Source organism: Erythrolamprus reginae, chromosome 3, assembly GCF_031021105.1.
Source record: "Erythrolamprus reginae isolate rEryReg1 chromosome 3, rEryReg1.hap1, whole genome shotgun sequence".
In the NCBI taxonomy this organism is placed as follows: Eukaryota; Metazoa; Chordata; class Lepidosauria; order Squamata; family Dipsadidae; genus Erythrolamprus; species Erythrolamprus reginae.
In genome coordinates, this window is record NC_091952.1 from 69974341 (window position 1) to 69996548 (window position 22208).

General features: G+C 40.6%; 1 protein-coding gene across 1 annotated transcript in view; it reads left to right on the forward strand.

The window, feature by feature from the left end:
* LOC139165332 (uncharacterized) overlaps positions 1 to 22208 on the forward strand; it is a 43595-nt gene that overhangs the window by 15155 nt on the left and 6232 nt on the right. Inside the window, exons 5-6 of the mRNA XM_070748530.1 lie at positions 172 to 254; positions 17093 to 17272. Of these exons, the coding sequence (XP_070604631.1) occupies positions 172 to 254; positions 17093 to 17272 (263 nt within the window). The remainder of the gene's footprint in view (positions 1 to 171; positions 255 to 17092; positions 17273 to 22208) is intronic.

Sequence of the window (22208 nt, forward strand, 5' to 3'; positions counted from 1 at the left end):
GCCCAACTCATTGTTTAATAGGTAAATATACAAGACAGGGATCAATGCTATCCTTTAGAAATCTGCACACCAACAAATACACCTTTTAAAAATAACATTTAATGTAAAAAAGAATGAGGGATCCACTTTGTTTGTTAAAGATGATTTGATTCTTTATGATTGTTTTTCCAGACTTGTCTGATTTTATTGTGATAAGGAACCTGGCCATCAATGCAACAATTAAAGAAAACTGTGGACACCCAATGCTAGATCAGGTTTGTTATGTGCTTCTACCTCAATATTCCCACTTTAACAGATTTCAGACAACTTTCACTTTATTTATTGGAATAGAATCTGATCCTTTTTTAATTGTTGGATTTTTATTTGGGATCCTTCTGCATAAGTAACATCTGTTCTACTATTGTGCTATGGTGCTTTCCAGATAGATAGATAGATACATAGATGGATGGATGGATGGATGGATGGATGGATGGACGGACGGACGGACGGACGGACGGACGGACAGACGGATGGATAGATGATAGATAGACAGACAGACAGACAGATAGATAGATAGATAGAGATACTGTAGAGGTATATGTATACGTATGCATATACATATACATACATACAAGTCACACTACTCCAATGCTTGATAAAGAATATTATGTGAAATGCAGGATCAAAGTAAGACATTAAAAAAAAGAAAAAGAAAATACAAGTAGGAAATAAAGGAAGATAAATTGTTATTTTATTTCTTTTCAATATACTAAAGCTGCTAAGTTAAATATGAAGAAGACAGTGTGATCCTCAAACAATGGATTCTGCACCAACCCCATAAGAACTCAGTTTGGGCTGATCCCTTGGTTCGTTTCCATAGCATGCTGCTGCTCTCTTGTGATATAGCATGGAATAGCAAGGATTGGTAGCACAGGATAACATAGCTGTTTTCAGATGATGAGAATCACACTCAGGATTCTGACTTAACTGAAAAATGCTGAAATTATAGAGATTGTACTTTTACTTCCAGTTAAACAAGGTTTTTTTTTAATACTAGGAAGTACTCCGTTTTTATTGAGGAAGTTTTGTCACTTCCTGAAAAATAACATTTATTCTGAGTAATTTTCTTTCGTAATCTTTCATAAAAAAAGAACAGAATCTTTCTTAGCTAAAATGTTGAGCAAGCACCTTCTACTTATTTCAGACATAATTTTGAGCAAAGAATATGAAGATGCAGTAAACAGAGCTGAGTTGGGTGACCAGTCTAATTTGACTCAAAGAGCATTGTGTGAATGCTATGCTTATATGAAGCGGAGAAGGAGAGCTGCCAGATAGTGAATTGATTTTAGCTGTTCATAAAACGAATACATTTTGTATAAAAATTCTATATAGTTCACCAACTGCATCAGCAACCTTATTCTATACTGTAGACACCTTTTCTTCCTTTTTTAAAATCTAAACTCAACAGCCAGCTGACCTTTCATCCATCTGAAATATTGGGCTGTCCACAAAACCATTGGGCCTTGAAGCTTTTTCCTTTTGAAGCCATGGTGGCCTCATTTTCTTTGATAATAAGTTTTTAAGTTTAAGAACTTAAAATAATTGGGAGTGGAGGAAATAAATGACAGAACTAGAACTTTGATTTTAAAATTTCCAAATTGACTAAGGAGCCAGATAAATTTGAAATAAAATTTTGGAATTTATTCTTTGAAACCTTTTCTACGGGAAAATGGTTTTTTCCTTTTGGTTTTAAGAAACAAAGAAAAATGAAGAGATTAAAGGTGAGATGGTTAAAAGTAAAAAGAAAAAATAAAGTTGATTAATTGATCAAGATAAGTATCCTGTTATTTTGATAACTCTTAATGGACTTTTTCTTACATGAAATAGGAGAAGGAGTGGCAGAACCTGGAAACCAAGTCAAAAGAGGAATCAGCTTAGAATCCCTACATAGTGACAGGCAGATTAAATCCACCCACCCCTTGAATTCTTGAAGTCTTTTAGTCCAACCTGGTGCTCAACCCTATACCATTTCAGATAAATGGTTGTCCAATCTCTTTAAAACTTCCAATGTTGGTGCATCCACAACCTCTGGAGGCAGCTCCTTCTACTAATTAATTGTTCCGTCAGGAAATTTCTCCTTAGTTCTGTTCTATCAAACTAGGTTGGTTTTCTCCTTGATTAGTTTCCATCCATTGCTTTTGTCCTGGCTTCAGGTGTTTTGAAAATAGGTTGACCTTCTTTTCTTTTTAGTAGTCTCTTGGATACTGGAATATTGCTGTCATTTATATGTTTTAGCCTACAGTCTGTTCTGTCGGGCTCTCTGGTAGAATACAGTGATCCCTCGAGTATCGCGAGGGTTACGTTCCAAGACCCCTCGCGATACTCGATTTTTCGCAATATAGTGGTGCGGAAGTAAAAACACCATCTGCGCATGCGCACCCTTTTTTCCATGGCTGCGCATGCGCAGATGGTGTTTTTACTTCTGCACCTGGGAAGACCCAGGGAAGGTTCCTTGTCCGCCCGCCGCTTTTCCGGCCGCCGCTTTTCCGGCCGCCGCTTTTCCGGCCGCCGCTTTTCCGGCCGCCGCTTTTCCGGCCGCCGCTTTTCCGGCCGCCGCTTGTCCGCTGCCTGCCCGCCCGCCGCTCGCCTGCCCGCCGCTCGCCTGCCCGCCACAGGGAAGACCCAGGGAAGGTTCCTTCGGCCGCCGAGCAGCTGATCTGCTCGGCAGCGCAGTAGCAGCGAGGAGCCGAAGATGGGGTTTCCCCATTGCCCACGCAAAGGGGAAACCCCATCTTCGGCTCCTCGCTGCTACTGCGCTGCCGAGCAGATCAGCTGCTCGGCGGCCGAAGGAACCTTCCCTGGGTCTTCCCCGCCGCCCACGCAAAGGGGAAAACCCGGCTCCTCGCTGATGCTCGCCCCGCCCGCCCGCCCGCCAGCAAGAGGGGGAAGACCCAGGGAAGGTTCCTTCGGCCGCCCAACAGCTGATCTGCTCGGTAGCGCAGCAGCAGCGAGCAGCCAAAGGTCCGGGTTTCCCCGCTGCCCACGCAAAGGGGAAGCCCGGCTCCTCGCTGATGCCCCCGCTCGCCCGCCCGCCGCCCGCCAGCAAGAGGGGGAGAGATAGAGAAAGAGAGAGAAGGAAAGAAAGAGATGAGAGAGGGAGGAAGAGAGTGTGAGAGAGGAAGAAGCAAGATAGAGAAAGAGAGAGAGAAAGAAAGATGAGGAAGGAAGAGAGTGACGTCATCGGGTGGAAAAATCGCAATATAGCGTTTCGCAATAATCGAGATCGCGAAACTCGAGGGATCACTGTACTCCCAAAAATGCACAGGTACAAATTTCAGACACACACACGTTTGAAAATTCAAAACAATGTTCTTTATAATGAAAATTCACTTAAACCAAGCCCTCTTTTGGTATAGCAAAGAGCACTCGTCTCCAAACAAACTGGTAATTTATACAAGTCCCTTATCAGTTCTGTGATACTTAGCTTGCAGCTGTGAGGCAATTCACAGTCCTTCTTTCACAAAGTGAAACACACTTTGCTCTGGTTTAGTTTCAAAGTGGGGAAAAATCAGCACACAAAAAGTCAAAGTCAGTAAAGCAGTCAAGAAACACAAAGATCAGATAATCCTCCACAATGGCCAAACCCACAGGCTGCTATTTATACCAGCCTCACTAATTACCACAGCCCCACCCAACCACAGGTGGCCTCATTTTCTTTGATAATAATCTCTCAGTTGTTGTTGCCTATGCATCGCTCTCCGCATCCGTGGCTGTATCATTAACTCTTGTTCTGAATCCAAGGAGGAGCTAGATAATTGATCGCCTTCTGAGCTGTCTGCCACACTCTCCTCCTCCCTGTCACTCATGTCTTCTTGGTCAGAGGAGCCTTCATCATCAAATTCCATGGAGGCAAAACAGGCCTGCAGCATGTGGATGTCTCCCCCACATCCACAGTCCTTGGGGCAGGGGCAGGGCCAGAGCTAACCACAACACAGTCCCCTAATTATCTTTGTTTTGCTTCCCTGCATTCTTTCTAGAGCAGTGTTTCACAACCTTGGCAGCTTGAAGAGATCTGGACTTCAACTCCCAGAATTCCCCAGCCAGCGAATGGGAGTTGAAGTCCAGATCTCTTCAAGTTGCCAAGATTGGGAAACACTGCTCTAGAGACTCAACATCTTTTTAATATCATGGCAACCAAAAAGCAATACTGGGCCAGATTGAGAGGATAATAATATATTTTATGTTCTATTAAATATATAAATATTAAATATGGAGCATAACAATTTATGGTAACACACATGGTGGCCTCATTTTCTTTGATAATAATCTCTCAGTTGTTGTTGCCTATGCATCGCTCTCCACATGCATGTCTGTATCATTAACTCTTGTTCTGAATCCAAGGAGGAGCTAGATAATTGATCTCCTTCTGAGCTGTCTGCCCACTCTCCTCCTCCCTGTCACTCATGTCTTCTTGGTCAGAGGAGCCTTCATCAGCAGATTCCACCGGGGGCAAAACAAGCCTGCAGCATGTGGATGTCTCCCCCACATCCACAGTCCTTGGGGCAGGAGCAGGGCCAGAGCTAACCACAACAGTATTCACTGGCTCTTCATTTCATCACAGTCATTGGTTCTATTTTTCAGAGCCATCTTCAGTCCATTGTTCTCTGAAAATTGGGGCTCTTGCATCTGTTTCTCAAAGTTATTTTTTTTGCCCATTATCTGTATACAAAATTAATAATCAGGCTTTATTCTTTGCATATGCTTTTTGAGCAGAACAATCCTACATTTTTTCTTGATACACAAAATCATCTTACGTGGGATATGAGAAAGACGAGAGGGGAAAATCTTGGACGTCTCTGCTTTATTGCACCTGGCCTACTTTGCACTGTTGTATCTAACTGGAATTAACATATGCAACACTCTTTTGCACAATAAGCTAAAAATGATGCGCTAATTAATTCACATCTTTGCAAATGTGTAACAGCCCTGTATCATAGTTGGTCTAAAGTTGCAGAAGTGAAATCATTTCTCCTTCCTTGCACGTCCTTTGCTGTTTATTTTAAGTTCTTAAACTTTTAATTAAAATTACCTTCACTAAGGTTTCTGGGAGGGAACCTCATCTGGTGCTGTAAAATATGTTGACCCAAAGGTTTCTAATAGCTGAAAATCATTAATAAGCAATTTCAAAAATAGATTAGTAAAGAGAGAAAGCAAGTGTAGTGCCCTTTCAAAGATGCCAATCTTTGTTTGAGCAAAATGGCTTGGGTGGCTTTTCTGCACCAGATTTATTCTAGAACTATTGGACCTCAGTTTCCCAAATTCACAATTTTGCATGTTGGGGGATTATTGGCATAGAAATCCCATCTATCTTTGGGTCACCCAATTGGATAAGGTATTTTCTGTTGCATATACTCTTCTGACTAAAGCAGTGGAAAAGCAGACATCGACTGGCTTATTCTAAACCACTGGTTCCCAATGTGGGGCCCACGCCTCACAGGGGGGCAATTTGATTTCGGTAGTTGGAACCTTGTTTAAACCAAGTTAATGACCTTCTAAGCTACCTTGGGTCAATAGGAGTTCATGTTTTGAATAGTAGGAAGGGGCATTAGGATTTTAGAAATGCTTTGGTGGGACATGGCCAAAAATAAGGTTGGGAACCACTGTTCTAAACTTTTTAATATACACAGTTGTGTTATAATTTAACTTAGGAGAAAAATTTCCATTCTGGGGGCGGGGTGGGGGAAGAAGCTGACACGGAGTTGGGATTGAGCTTAAATAAAAAAATAAATGTAAGGAAACCAACAGTAACTTCTATTTTTTCATTATACAAATGTAATGCTTTTTGAGGATGTTCTCAAATGACTGATTTCTAAATCAACTAGGAACTATTCAGCAAAAGTACAGTGGCACCTCTACTTACAAACTTAATTCGTTCCATGACCAGATTCTCAAGTAGAAAAGTTTGTAAGAAGAAGCCATTTTTCCCATGGGAATCAATCTAAAAGTAAATAATGTGTGCGATTGGGGAAACCACAGGGAGGGTGGAGGCCCTGTTTCCTCCCAGGAGATTCCTTGAGAGGCCCCATGGAGGCTTCTCCCTGCCTTTTCTGGTTACAGTTTTGGAGGCTCGGATTTGTAAGTGGAAAATGGTTCTTGAGAAGAGGCAAAAAAATCTTGAACACCCGGTTCTTATCTAGAAAAGTTCTTAAGTGGTGGCGTTTATAGGTAGAGGTACCACTGTATTCATAATTAAAAGCGTTTTCTGATTACCATTTTATGCCATTTTCAAGGTTTGCTAAATATAATGTCAAAAATATACATTCAGATATAAACTACTGTATCTTCATACTATTTCTGTTCCGACGTTCATAACATTATGCTTTGCCCATTGGCTGCTCTGTGCCATTCAAAGAATGTTGGCATGTTTGCTGCATGACATGACCCCTTCAGTTGCTCCTGTTGGAGTATTTTTTGCAGATCCTTTCCCAATTGCCTTTAGGTAGTGATACATCTTTAAAGGTTATGACCTTTAAAGCCCTACATGGCATTGGACCAGAGTACTTCCGTAACCGCCTGCTACCGCACGAATCCCAGCGACCGATAGGGTCCCACAGAGTTGGCCTTCTCCGGGTCCCGTCGACTAAACAATATCGTCTGGTGGGCCCCACGGGAAGAACCTTCTCTGTGGAGGCCCCGGCCCTCTGGAACCAACTCCCTCTGGAGATTAGAACTGCTCCCACCCTCCTTGTCTTCCATAAACTACTCAAGACCCACCTATACCGCCAGGCATGGGGGATTTGAGACATCTTTCCCCCAGGCTCCTTATAATTTATGTTTGGTATGTATGTGTTGTCTGGTTTTAATATGATAGGATTTTAATTATTTTTTAATATTAGATTTGTGCCACTATAATATTGTTTTTACCATTGTTGTGAGCCGCCCCGAGTCTTCGGAGAGGGGCAGCATACAAATCTAATAAATTGAATTGAATTGAATGAAATCTCTCTGCAGATAGGCAGAAAATAAACTAGGGGTTTGTTATCCCTTCCATGAATCAATTGTTTATTCTAAACAGGACCACATGACAGGACTCTTGAGAGCTAGCTAGTTGAACAAAATAGTACAGCTGAGTGCATTTTAGAATGAGTGAATTCCTTGACATGAACATTATGAAAAACAGTTCTATCTAGAGGAAGTGAAAAGAATGGCAGAATATTCCGATATTTCAGTGAACCCAGACCTAGGAGTTGGTGGGGGAAGCACTAGAGTTCTTAAGGGAAAAATATACTCTTGTACCATTGGATGAAGTTAGCATCATCAGGACTATCAGCAATTTTTGTAAATGTTTTGCTGGTGCAATAAATTGGTCATCTTGCGCTGTTTCTTCCAAAAAGATCAAGCCTTTTTAAGCATTCAAAGTGAACATTTTAAAAGACAAAACGTTAATGATTTCCAAGATGTATTTATTTGTTTGTTTGTTTATTTATTTATTTATTTATTCATTCATTCATTCATTTCATTTATTATTCATGCATTCATTCCCCTCTAATTATCCTTATAATTCCTAATACCTAATATTCCTTCCTCCTATTTTCTCCACAACAGCAACTCCATGGGGTAGGGTGGGCTAAGAGAGAGTGATTTGCCTAACATTACCAGCCTACTTTCAAACCTAAAGCAGGACTAGAACTCAGTTTCCTGGCTTCTGGGCCAGCACATTCTTTTCACCATAAAGAAAACTATGTCCCATAGTGCAAATTTATTTAGTGCCATTTAGTGCAAACACGTGGAAGTGCTTGGGAGTACAAACAGAGCTAACTTCCAGTTTTAGAGACACTGAACAGCCTTCTAAAATCTACTGTCCTCAGGATGTGATAGATAGATGGATAGATGGATAGATGATAGATAGATACCATAGAAACATAGAAACATAGAAGACTGATGGCAGAAAAAGACCTCATGATCCATCTAGTCTGCCCTTTTACTATTTTTTGTATTTTATCTTAGGATGGATATATGTTTATCTCAGGCATGTTTAAATTCAGTTACTGTGGATTTACCAACCACGTCTGCTGGAAGTTTGTTCCAAGGATCTACTACTCTTTCAGTAAAACAATATTTTCTCATGTTGCTTTTGATCTTTCCCCCAACTAACTTTCAGATTGTGTCCCCTTGTTCTTGTGTTCACATTCCTATTAAAAACACTTCCCTCCTGAACCTTATTTAACCCTTTGACATATTTAAATGTTTCGATCATGCCCCCCCTTTTTCTTCTGTCCTCCGGACTATACAGCAGCGGTCCCCAAACTAAGGCCCGGGGCCCACATGTGGCCTGCTCAGGGCATTTATCCGGCCCGCAGGTGATGACAGGAGCACAGGATGCGTCCGTATCCTGTGCTCCTGGCCACTGTTCCCTCTAGCCTGTGTGGTCACATGGGTGCGCAGGCAAAAAACAAACTCCTAGAGCTGGCGCCATTTTTCCCGCCCAACAGCTGATCTGCTGTCAGCCGGGAGAAACCCCCGTGGGCTCTGAGCCCCGCCCAGCTTCTCCGTCTGTGTCTGGGGACCACGCCCCACCCACTACTACCGATATTCTTCCCACCACCAGGAAGAAACAGGAAGCAACCCCCCCCCCCAGGAAACAAGAGGCAGCGGTTGGATGGCCTTGCCGCCTGTGCGCACAAGCAGCGCCCTGGGGTAAAAGTGGCATAGACTTGTGCCTACACCAGAGCTGTCACCCTCTCTCCACCTTTCCCATAAGTTGACTTGTGGGGAGTCTCATTTTTTCAGCAGAGAGAGAGACGCACCCCCTCAAGTTCATGGCCGGGCACAGAAGTTTTGTGAGAGAGAGGGAAAAGAGAGAGAGAAAGAAAGAAAAGGGAAAGAGGGTGAGGGAAATAGAAGTGGAGAGGAATGAAGGAGGGAGGGAGGGAAGGAAGAATGAAATGAATGGAGGGACAGAGGAAGGAAGGACTGTTTTTGGGGGGGTTAATTTTTTATAAATTTTCTCTTAGCATACATTCAAAGAACACAGTGTACCATCTAATTTTCAATGAAAAAAATGTGGTATTAGTAACTAATATCAATCATCAAAAAAGTTTTTTTTCTAATTTTGTCATCCAGTTACATTCATTTTCTTTTAATTAAATTTCCTCCTTAATGTTCCTTCAAAAGTACAACATCAATTATATTTCTAACTTATTACCCATTATGCCAAAGTGCTTCCTTCTTTCTTTGTACATTTTTCTTTAAGTCAAGAAAACCTTTTATAGCTAATCAGATGTTAACAAAAGAAAATTAAAAACAAAACATAAACATATATGAATTTCAGACTTCTTCCCCCCCTCTAAATAGTATGTTCCCATTTTGTTTTTACTTTAAAATAAGGTATGTGCAGTGTGCATAGGGAATTGTTCATAGTTTTTTTAATAGTCCGGCCCTCCAACAGTCCGAGGGACAGTGAACTGGTCCCCTGTGTAAAATGTTTGGGGACCCCTGCTATACAGATTGAGTTCATTAAGTCTTTCCTGATAAGTTTTATGTTTAAGACCTTTCATCATTCTTGTAGCCCATCTTTGGACCTGTTCAATTTCGTCAATATCTTTTTGTAGGTGAGGTCTCCAGAACTGAACACAGTATTCCAAATGTGGTCTCACCAGCGCTCTATATAGCGGGATCACAATCTCCCTCTTCCTGCTTGTTATACCTCTAGCTATGCAGCCAAGCATCCTACTTGCTTTTCCTACCGCCACACCACACTGCTTACCCATTTTGAGACTGTAAGAAATCACTACCCCTAAATCCTTCTCTTCTGAAGTTTTTGCTAACACAGAACTGCAAATACAATACTCAGATTGAGGATTCCTTTTCCCCAAGATTTTACATTTGGAAACATTAAACTGCAGTTTCCATTGCTTTGACCATTTATCTAGTAAAGCTAAATCATTTACCATATTACAGACGTCTCCAGGAATATCAACCCTATTGCACACTTTAGAGTCATCGGCAAATAGGCAAACCTTCCCTACCAAACCTTCCCCTATGTCACTCACAAACATATTAAACAGAATAGGACCCAGAACAGACCCTTGTGGCACACCGCTTGTAACCTGTCTCTGCTCAGAATACTCGCCATTAACAATAACCCTCTGATGTCTGCACTTCAGCCAGCTGCAAATCCACTGAACTATCCAAGGATTAAGTCCAATCTTCACTAATTTATCTATCGGCTTTTATGTGGAACCGTATCAAAGGCTTTGCTGAAGTCCAGATAGGCAATATCCACGGTACCACCTTGATCCAACATCTTTGTGACATAGTCAAAGAAATCAATGAGATTTGCCTTCAGTAAAGCCATGCTGATTTGGGTCCAATAAGTCATTGTTTTTTAGGTGCTGATTTATCCTCTTTTTGAGTAGAGTCTCCATCATTTTAATTATAACTGATACCGGTAGAGAGATATTGGTAGATAGATGATAGATAGATGTTGGGTTGGTGGATGGGTGGATGGATGGATGGATGGATGGATGGATGGACAGACGGATGGATGGATGGATAGACAGATAGATAGATGTGTGTGTGTAATGGTTCTGTCATGAGAAGGGCTATAGAATGAAGATCATTCAATGATAGGGTAACCAGGGACAGAGAGAAGACACAAAGAAGGATTTGTAAACAGATTTACAAACAGAAGTTTGTAAAAGAACAATTTACAGCTGAGAAGCCCAAGCCAGTAAGTGGTCCCAAGACAATTATTGGTAAGCAGAGAATGTCCTGGCTTGTGTGATGATAATAATGAGTCTGGAGCCAGAGCATATGTTGGAAGTTCAGACTAGTAGCCTTTCCTTGGCACATTCAACAACATAACAGCTGGGAATCCTAGCATGACTCTGTCTGTTTACAATGTCCTCAGTTGTGTGGGACAGGACCCAAAGCATGTCTTGCATTCAAAAGCCGAGTTCATTCCAGAGCCTTGGGTCAGGGAGGAAAGATTAGGCTAGTTGCTTGGTTAATATATTTTACAGTATTTGTAATATATCTCAATGACAGCAATCTTGGGAATGGTGTGACATAACATCCACAGATTATAAGGCCACCTCAATTGCAATAAATCCAGTTAATGCAGCTGCTTCATAAAATGGAATTAATAGAATAGAACAGCATTCTATGGAACTGTCTCCCTGCACCCAAAGTTGGAACTGTCTCCCTGCAATCCAAAGTTCCTGCCCTCATGGTTTTCAGAAAAGTCATTAAAACATGGCTATTCTAGTAGGACTAGAAGAATAAAATGGTGGGAATAGAAGACTGACTTAGCAGATTGATTAATGTTCCAAGTGCAAAATTGACTGATTAGTATAAACAACCTGAGAAATTACCTTGAAGCAAATATTTGGAAGCTGCTATGTAAAAAAAAAGCCTGAAAAGGAAAATAGTATTCAGGGGAGATTGAGGTGCTGACTCTTCCTTGACTCACCGAGAGGAGAGGAGAAACACAAGTAGACTGCAACCATTGTACATATTTATTTATTTTTATTTATTTATTTTGTCCAATACACAATAATACACAATGAAGGTAATAGAGGACGCCCTCGAGGAAATAGAATTAGAGAAAGAATAGAAGAGAGAGTATAGGATAAAATAATCAACAAGAGAATAGAAGAAAGATATAGGGATAGAAGAGAAGATATATGGGATATAGGAGAGACAATAGGACAGGGGTCAGAAGGCCCTCTAGTGCACTTATGCACGGCCCTTACTGGAGAGGTCAACTGTGGACAGTCTAAGGGTAAAATGTTGGGGGTTAGGGGATGATACTACAGAGTCCGGTAATGAGTTCCACGCTTCAACAACTCGATTACTATGTCTTTTCTCTTTTAATATTAGATTTGTTATATTGTTTTTTATTATTGTTGCGAGCCGCCCCAAGTCTTTGGAGAGGGGCGGCATACAAATCTAATAAATTATTATTATTACTATTAATTATTACTAAAGTTGTATTTTTTACAGTTAAGTTTGGAGCGGTTGATATTGAGCTTGAATCTGTTATGTGCTCCTGTGTTGTTGTGATTGAAGCTGAAGTAGTCATTGACAGGCAGGACATTGCAGCATATAATCTTGTGGGCAATACAGTACTTAGATCATGTTTAAGGCGTCTTAGTTCTAAGCTTTCTAGGCCCAGGATTGTAAGTCTAGTTTCATACGATATTCTGTTACGGGAGGAGGAATGCAGGGCTCTTCTGGTGAAGTATCTCTGGACATTTTCGAGGGTGCTAATGTCTGAGATGCGGTATGGGTTCCAAACAGATGAGCTGTATTCCAGGATGGGTCTGGCAAATGTTTTGTATGCTCTGGTAAGTAGTGTGAGATTTCCAGAGCAGAAGCTACGTAGGATTAGATTAACAACTCTTGAAGCCTTCTTGGCGATGTTGTTGCAGTGGGCTTTGGCACTTAGGTCTAATTAGTACTCCTAGGTCCTTAACCGAATGGGGGTTATCTGTGATAATTTGATTATTCAGTTTGTATTTGGAGTTCTGATTCTTTTTGCCGATGTGCAGGGCTGGTTGAGATTTGGAGTTGCCATGTGTTAGGCCAATCAGAAACAGAGTCTAGGTCTTTTTGGAGAGTAGTTGTGTTATCGGTGGTGTTGAAGATTTTTACATCATCTGCGAAGAGAACACAGTTGCTTTTAATGAGATCACAAAGGTCAAGCATCCAAATTTAAATCACATGACCATGGGAATGCTGCGATAGTCATAAATATGAAAAATGGTCATAAATAATTTTTTCACTGCTGTTGTAATTTTGAAAGGTCACTAAACAAACTGTTGTAAGTTGAGGACTACCTGTAATTTTGGTCTGTTGTTTCCTGTTCTGACCTATCTCAGAAGGCTGACATTTATGATGTTTGATATATTTTTTGTTTACTGCACTGTTGCTTTTTAAACTGACATACAGTTAATGGGATGTGTGCCATTCAGAGTTCTTCAAGACTGCAACTGCATATAAACTCAGTCCAATAAGCAAATTAAGGAATAAAATAAACATTATATAAACATCATCCATAATGCAGTACGTTCAACAGTGGTTCATGAGGCAGAATTGGTAGAATGGGAGACGAACAGCCTGGATCATTGGCCACTGTTGGGTTCTAAACTGAAGAAGGGAACTATTTTCCTATTTTGACAAAGGTTTTATGAAATGAATGACTCATTCAAAAACAGAACAAGTCAAGGGACTTTAAGTACCACAATACAGTTTGAAAAACGCTTCTTTGTTTGCTAATTTGTTGATTGGATCTCATCTTAGAATTTCAAGGTATCTTACACTAAAGACCTCACATTCTAATAATCTTAAAATATGAATGGTTGTTTGAAAAAAGGTATTATTTGTAGTTTGGTTATTCCAAAATTTGGAAAGAGTCTAGAAATTGTATTTATTTATTTATTTACTATTTATTATTTAGATTTGTATGCCGCCGCTCTCCGCAGACTCGGGGCGGCTCACAGCAGGATACAACAATTCATGACAAATCTAAATATAATTTAAAATATTTAAAAAAACCCATTTACTAAACAAACATACACACAAACATACCATGCATAAATTGTACATGCCCGGGGGAGGTGATTCAGTTCCCCCATGCCTGACGACAAAGATGGGTTTTAAGGAGTTTACGAAAGGCAGGGAGAGTAGGGGCAATTCTAATCTCTGGGGGGAGTTGGTTCCAGAGAGTCGGGGCCGCCACAGAGAAGGCTCTTCCCCTGGGGCCCGCCAACCGACATTGTTTAGTTGACGGGACCCGGAGAAGGCCCACTCTGTGGGACCTAATCGGTCGCTGGGATTCGTGCGGCAGAAGGTGGTCTCGGAGATATTCTGGAGAAATGTTTTCATCTCTCTATTCCTGTATGCAAGTCTGCTATAATATTCTTCCAAATTCTAGATTCCAGACTGTTTTCAAGAAGATCATATTCAGTAGCGGGTTATAAATCCTGTTGCTACCAGTTTATGTGGAGAAGCATCCTGGGTGGTTGGGTGGGCAGACCTTCCTGGGTGGCTGGGCGGACCATCCTGGGTGGGTGGGCGGAGCCTCCCACCATTGCCACTACCAGTTTGCCGAACTGGGTCAAATCAGGGGCAACCCACCGCTGGTCACATTACTAGTTATTCTCTGGATTACTAAGCAATTAATAATTTGACTGTCTGTGAAATCTGGAACTAGCCTGTCAGATAAGCCATCATTTGGAGTTAGAGACTTTGGCCTTCCAACTGCTTGCCTTCAATGTCATGTCGTAGATCCTGACCAGGCATGAACTTTCTCATAGAGGTATATCATTTAAACAGATTGATCAGGGTTATGTTCTTGTAGACATTGCTGCAACTTCCAAATTCCTCATCATTGACCATGATGACTAAGATTGCATTTAAGAGAGGTGATTCACTCCCAGAGCCTTTGTTCTTCACCCAATGTCATTTCCACAATCCAAATTTAGTTTGTCAACCATTTGACCCAGTCTCCAAGACTCTCATTTAAAATAATTACATTTATTTGGTTTAAAAAATACATACTGACGAGTCAATGACATGCCACCTCAATGTTTTGTATATCCTCACCCAGCAGCTTCATATATACAAGTGGTCCTGGACTTAGAACAGTTCATTTAGTTTATTTATTTATTAGATTTGTATGCCGCCCCTGTCCGCAGACTCGGGGCAGCTCACAGCATACAATTAAACAATTCATGACAAATCCAATAAATTTAAAAAATATTTTAAAACCCCATTATTAAACCAGACATACGCACAGACATACCATACATAAATAGTACAGGCCTGGGGGAGGGAATGCCTCAATTCCCCCTTGCCTGACGGCAGAGGTGAGTTTTAAGGAGTTTACAGAAGGCAAGGAGGGTGGGGGCAGTTCTAATCTCCGGGGGGAGCTGGTTCCAGAGAGTCGGGGCCACCACAGAGAAGGCTCTTCCCCTGGGACCCGCCAGACGACATTGTTTAGTCGACGGGACCCGGAGAAGGCCAACTCTGTAGTTCATTTAGTGACCGTTCAAAGTTACAATGGCACTAAAAAAGTGACTTATGACTATTTTTTACATGACCATTGTGGCCTTCCCATTTGTTTGTTTGTTTGTTTGTCTGTCTGTCTGTCTGTCTGTCTGTTTGTTTGTTGAACTTGTATGCCACTCCTCTCTGAGGACTCCCATGTTCATGTGATCAAAAGATGGTGGCACCCATGGACATTGTGACATCACCAGCAGGTCGCTACTGGTTTGGGCAAACTAGTCCAATCTGGAAGGAACCCACCCCTGGTCTGCTCCTGTATCCAAGTCTGCTATAATATTCTTCCAAACTCCAGCTTCCAGACTGTTTTTGGAAGGTCACATCTAGTAGTGGGTTATTTGGATGCTTGGCAACTAGTTCATGTTTATGAGTACTGCAGTGTCCTCGTGTCCTGTAATCCCCCTTTTGTGACCATCTGACAAGCAGTCAATGGGAATGCTAGATTCACTTAACAACAGTGTTACTAACTTAACAAATGCAACAATTCACTTAACAGCTGTAGCAAGAAAAGTCGTAAAATGTGGCAAACTCACAATAAATGTTTCACCTAGTAACATAAATGTTGGACTCAATTGTGGTCATAACTTGAGGATTACCTAAATAAAGTATGATACAAAATAGTATAATAAACCATTCCCCTACAGAGCCAGGATGGCACAGTGGTTAGAGTGCAGCACTGCAGACTACTTCAGCTAACTGCTAGCTGTAGTTCAGCAGTTCAAATCTCACTACCGGCTCAAGGTTGACTCAGCCTTCCATCCTTCCTTTCCCCCCCCCCCAATAAATTTTATTAATTTTCATAAAATGGACAAAACTGACAAACATACATTTAACATAAAGTTGGGGTTGCAACTTCCCCACTTATTCTAGAAGTTGAATTTCCATACAGAAAAAAGAATACATTGTTAATACTTTAAGTCTACTTATTACTTTAAATGAAAAGAAGAAACTTGTTTAAACTTATATAATAAATCTTCATATATAAACTAAACCCAACACAAAGTTTAAATCATATCCATACTTCTACAATTCTCCTATTCTTTTTACTTTTACTTCTTCTTATTTATCCATATATACACTTTATTCCAAATCTCATAAAATTCTGTTTCCTCTTGGTCTTTTAACCGTCTTGTCATCATATCCATTTCAGCGCAATCTAATATTTTCTTAATAACCTCCTCTTCTTTGGGAATATTTTCCCCTTTCCAATTTTGCGCATATACTATCCTGGCCGCTGTCAAAATATGAATAACTAAATGTAAAATTTCTTTCTTATATTTCTGATTACTTATACCCAGTAGATAAAATTCCGGGGTTTTTTCTATCTCCTGCGTTACTATTTCTTTTATTATTCTTTCTATCATTTTCCAATAAAGCTTAACTTTACTGCACATCCACCATTGATGATAATAGGAACCTATTTCTTTCTTACATGTCCAACATAGTGGAGAGGTCTTAGGGAACATTTTCGCTATCCTACTCCTCCTATAGAACACCTATAGAACATCTTAATTTGGTTTTCTTTTAACGAGACCGACCTTCCATCCTTCCAAGGTGGGTAAAATGAGGACCCAGATTATTTGGGGCAATATCCTGATTCCTCTTAGAGAGGGCTGTAAAAGCACTATGAAGTGGTATATAAGTCTAAATGCTATTGTTATTGCTACTTATGTCTACTCAGTTTGATAGCACTGTTACTGGGCCAAAATTCTTTTTCATTTTCAGTTTCAAAGGGAGGGCCAGCTTGTAAGACGATTTTAGCCCAGCTCATTTCCCCTTCCTTAGCTCTTTTCAATTATTATCATCAGATTACAGTCTGTTGTACATTTGGAAACAGTTCTCCCCATAATAAATTGCAAATTGCAGGTAACAGCTGCGTGCGGGGAGTAATCTATGAAGTACCAAATTAGTAACACTTTGACTTAAGAACAACATATTGAGTTAAAAACATTTTACATGACTACTTAAGTGTCTTAACATTTACAATCATATCTAAGCCCGAGGGCAGAGTTTCCCTTAGATTTTCTCTTTATTTTCTCCTTAGATCTCAGATATTTTCACTGTCCAGACAGCTGCCATTCCTTTAGTTTCTGGTGACTGCAATACAGCACTCAGGTTCCTGCATTTCTCTGGGCCAGATCAGCCACCTGTCTCCTCACCCATCACCTATCCAAAGTATCCACATCCATTATTAACAACTGATATCCTCACTCCTTTTTTTCACGTGAGTACATTGAGCAAGAACTAAATTTCTGTGATGCTGTAGGAAATGTTAGAGTAATGAATCCCACAGTGTATGAAAAATAGTTGAACACAAGTGCATAATATTTAAGCACAAGCATGTCATTCAGAGGTCTTGGGACAACAAAGAATTGTAAGTGATTTTTCCCCCTAATTAAGATATACTGTATTGTGAAGAACAGTTCTTGGATACCCTTATTTATTTATTTATTTATTTATTTATTTATTTATTTATTTATTTATTTATTTATTTATTTATTTATTTATTTATTTATTTATTTATTTATTTATTTATTCATTTATTTATGCATTCATTCATTTATTTATGCATTCATTCATTTATTTATTAGATTTGTATGTCGCCCCTCTTCGCAGACTCAGGGCGGCTAACAACAATAAAAAGACAACGTAAACAAATCTAATATTAAAAAATCTAAAAAAACCAATTTAAGAGATCAGTCATACATACAGTCATACCATACATAAATTTTATAAGCCTAGGGGAAGGGAATATTTCAATTTCCCCATGCCTGACGACAGAGGTGGATTTTTAAGAGCTTATGAAAGGCAAGGAGGGTAGGGGCAACTCTGATATCTGGGGGGAGTTGGTTCCATAGGGTTGGGGCTGCCACAGAGAAGGCTCTTCCCCTGGGTCCCGCCAAATGACATTGTTTAGTCGACGGGACCGGGAGAAGGCCAACTCTGTGGGACCTAACTGGTCGCTGGGATTCATGCGGTAGAAGGCGGTCCCAGAGATATTCTGGTCCGATGCCATGAAGGGTTTTATAGGTCATAACCAACACCAATGAACTTCTGAACTCAGGTTCTAATACACTTAGAAAACTGGGCATTATTATTCATTATTTTATGAACCTGTTATACCACAATAGATTTGGAGCCATGTTTTCGGACTTGATTTCAGATGGGTCTCAATAGTTTGCAGTTGAGTTTTGACAGCAGTCCTCAGTGATTTCTCTTACAAATCACTCTGCCATAGGCTGAGTCAGGTGGGCCACTTCCATGCATGGAGATCAATTTTGGGCAATGGATTGGAAAAAGAAGAGAAATAGCAGGTCTCCTATCTAGAGTCAGATCTATTTAGCATAGCATAGCATAGCATATCGTTTAGGCTTATATACTGCTTCACAGTGCTTTACAGCTCTCTCTAAACAGTTTACAGAGAGTAAGCATATTGCCCCCAACAATCTGGGTCCTCATTTTATCAACCTTGGAAGGATAGAAGACTGAATCAACTTTGAGCCTACTGAGATTTGGTCTGCTAAACTGCTGGCAGCCGGTGATCAGCAGAAGTAGCTTGCAATACTGCACTCTAACCACTGCACCACTGAGGCTCTTACCAGTAGGATATTAAGTTAATATTAACCGCTCCAAATTTGACTGTAAAAAATATGACTTCAGCAACCGAGTTGTCGAAGCATGGAACTCATTACCTGACTCAGTAGTGTCAACCCCTAACCCCCAACATTTTTCCCTTAGACTATCCACGATTGACCTCTCCAGGTTCCTTAGAGGTCAGTAAGGGGCGTGCATAAGTGCACCAGTGTGCCTTCCGTCCCCTGTCCAATTCTCTCTCCTTATCTCATTTATCTTTTCTTCCTTTCAAATTTGTTCACCTATACTTTTATATCTTTTCTTCTATTCATTTCTTTAGTTATATTACTACATATCTATTCTCTTCAATGTGTATTATGTATTGTACTAAATAAATAAATAGATAGATAGATAGATAGATAGATAGATAGATAGATAAATAAAATATTTAGCAATGGCATTTATAGCATTTAGATTTATATACAGCTTCGTAGTGCTTTACAGCGTTCCCTAAGCGGTTTACAGAGAGCAAGCATTTGCCAGTAGGATTTTGGTGGCCATGAAACTTTCCAACTTTAGTCTGTTTTCTTTTCCTCTACTTGGGAGAAAATAAAGTATATAGCCTAGCCACAGACTTGACAAACATGCCTATTCAGAAATTGATGGGAGAAGGAAAATTTCTGAAATCTCACTTTATTGTACTATGATATTGTGGAAATGCTTGAAATATAAAATTTATATAATGTATCTCAGCTTTCCACACCTTGGAATGAATGAATTGATGAATTGGGACTTGCTGCTTCATCCACACTGGCTGGGAATTTTAGGAATTGAAATTTCAACTCATCTGAAGAGCATCCTGTTGGGAAAGCCTGCAATATGTTCCACCCTAAGCAAATATTGGAGTAACTTCTAAGGGAGGGTATTAACTCCTCCTCATCCCACAGTTTTGCCATGACAGTCATGTGAATCATCCCTTGGTCACCAACCAGGTGTATACATTTCACACTTTCATGTCCAGATAGAATTTATAAGCCATAATCCAACATAGAGGTAAGTCTGTTTAAAACCATTGAAATCAATAAGCCTACACACGTTTACCTCTGCACTGAATTGTAGTTCCAGTCTCAAACACCAGCTAACATTCCATCGCTAAGCAGGCTCTTGACAGCAGGGAGGACAATTCATCACTTTAACCTGACTTTAACCTTTCTGTTCTTAAGACTACAGAAAGATCACTAGCACCTGCCACACTGCAAAGAAGAAATGGACGGGTGCCGGATACTGAAATTGTTTGTGTGCTTTCATTTCTATTGAATTAAGCTAATAGAATTATTCTTGACTGGTGTCAGACCAAAGCCAGAATGCTTGGAGATTTTGGCCTGCCACATTAGGCTATGTTTCTTGCTGTTGGAAGAGGGGAGGAGCATTTGCATTAGAGGTAGACAAAATAAATTCCTTTTAAAGTTTCAAGGTCATCTTTTGTCAGCACTGGACCTTGTGGCAGAAGATTAGTGGTCCATGTGACAAACAGGTAGGAGTGGGACAGGAGAATGAACTGTAACCTGGATGTAGAAATCCTGGAGAAATCAGATCCGGGTTTTCCCAGAGACGTGTCAACATGGCTCTTAGAATAAATTGGAACTTTGAGGAAGTATTTGCCTTGGACTCTGATTTAAACTTAGATGTTGGTTGGAACGCTGACAGCTGGCGTATTGAATTATTTGTTTCCCCTATCCCATTAAGAGGTGCAGCTAGGTAACAGATGTTGCACATTCTTGTAGAGAATGGGAGTGGGGGGGAGTATACGTAGGCTCAGGCCTCAGGTTGAACATTTCTATTGTTAAGGCAATAGAATAGAATAGAATAGAATAGAATAGAATAGTGTTGTGGTTAGCTCCGGTCCAGCTCCTGCCCCAAGGACTGTGGATGTGGGGGAGACATCCACATGCTGCAGGCCTGTTTTGCCCCTGGTGGAATCTGCTGATGAAGGCTCCTCTGACCAAGAAGACATGAGTGACAGAGAGGAGGAGAGTGTGGCAGACAGCTGAGAAGGAGATCAATTATCTAGCTCCTCCTTGGATTCAGAACAAGAGTTAATGATACAGCCACGCATGTGGAGAGCGATGCATAGGCAACAACAACTGGGAGATTATTATCAAAGAAAATGAGGCCACCTGTGGTTGGGTGGGGCTGTGGTAATTAGTGAGGCTGGTATAAATAGCAGCCTGTGGGTTTGGCCATTGTGGAGGATTATCTGATCTTTGTGTTTCGTGCCTGCTTTACTGACTTTGACCTTTTGTGTGCTGATTTTTCCCCGCTTTGAAACTAAACCAGAGCAAAGTGTGTTTCACTTTGTGAAAGAAGAAGGACTGTGAATTGCCTCACAGCTGCAAGCTAAGTATCACAGAATTGATAAGGGACTTGTACAAATTGCCAGTTTGATTGGAGACAAGTGCTCTTTGCTATACCAAAAGAGCGCTTGGTTTAAGTGAATTTTCATTATAACGAACATTGTTTTGAATTTTCAAACGTGTGTGTGTCTGACATTTGTACCTGTGAATTTTTGGGAGGATTCTACCAGAGAGCTCGACAGAACAGAACAGAATAGAATAGAATAGAATAGAATAGAATAGAATAGAATAGATGGAAGGGACTTTAGAGGCCTTCTAGTCCAACCCCCTGCTTAAGCAGGAAACTCTATACCACTTCAGACAAATCCAATCTCTTGTTGGAGCATTTACAACTTCTGGAGGCAAATTTCTGACTGTTAGAACAATTTCTCCTTAGTTCTAAGAGGCTTCTCTGCTTGTTTAGTTTCAATCCATTGCTTCTTGTTCTACTCTCAGGTGCTTTGGAGAATAGCCTGACTCCCTCTTCCTTGTGGCAACCCCTCAGATATTGGAACAGTGCTATCATGTCCCTCCCAGTCCTTCTTTTCAGTAAACGAGCCATGCCCAGTTCCTGCAACCGCTCTTCATACGTTTTAACCTCCAGTCTCCTAATCATTTTTGTTGCTCTTCTGTGCACTCTTTCTAGAGTCTCAACAACTTTTTTTACATTGTGTCCACCAAAACTGAATGCAATATTCCAAGTGTGGCCTTATATAGTGGTATTAACACTTCAAGGAGCCGGGGTGGCGCAGCAAGTAGAGTGCTGTACTGCAGGCCACTGAAGCTGACTGTAGATATGTAAGTCAGCGGTTCAAATCTCATCGCCGGCTCAAGGTTGACTCAACCTTCCATCCTTCCAAGGTGAGTAAAATGAGGACCCGGATTGTGGGGGCAATATGCTGGCTCTGTTAAAAAGTGCTATTGCTAACAGGTTGTAAGCCGCCCTGAGTCTAAGGAGAATGGTGGCATAAAAATCGAATAAATAAAATAAATAAAATAAATAAAATAAATAAATAAGTGATCTTGATTCCTCTGTTTATGCAACCTAGAACTGTGTTGGCTTTTTTGGCCGCTGCTGTGCACTGCTGGCTCATATTTAAATGGTTGTCCACTAGGACTCCAAGATCCCTCTCACAGTTACTACATTTCTATTGTTAAGGCTCCTTAAAAAGAAACTATTTGCCATGGATATTT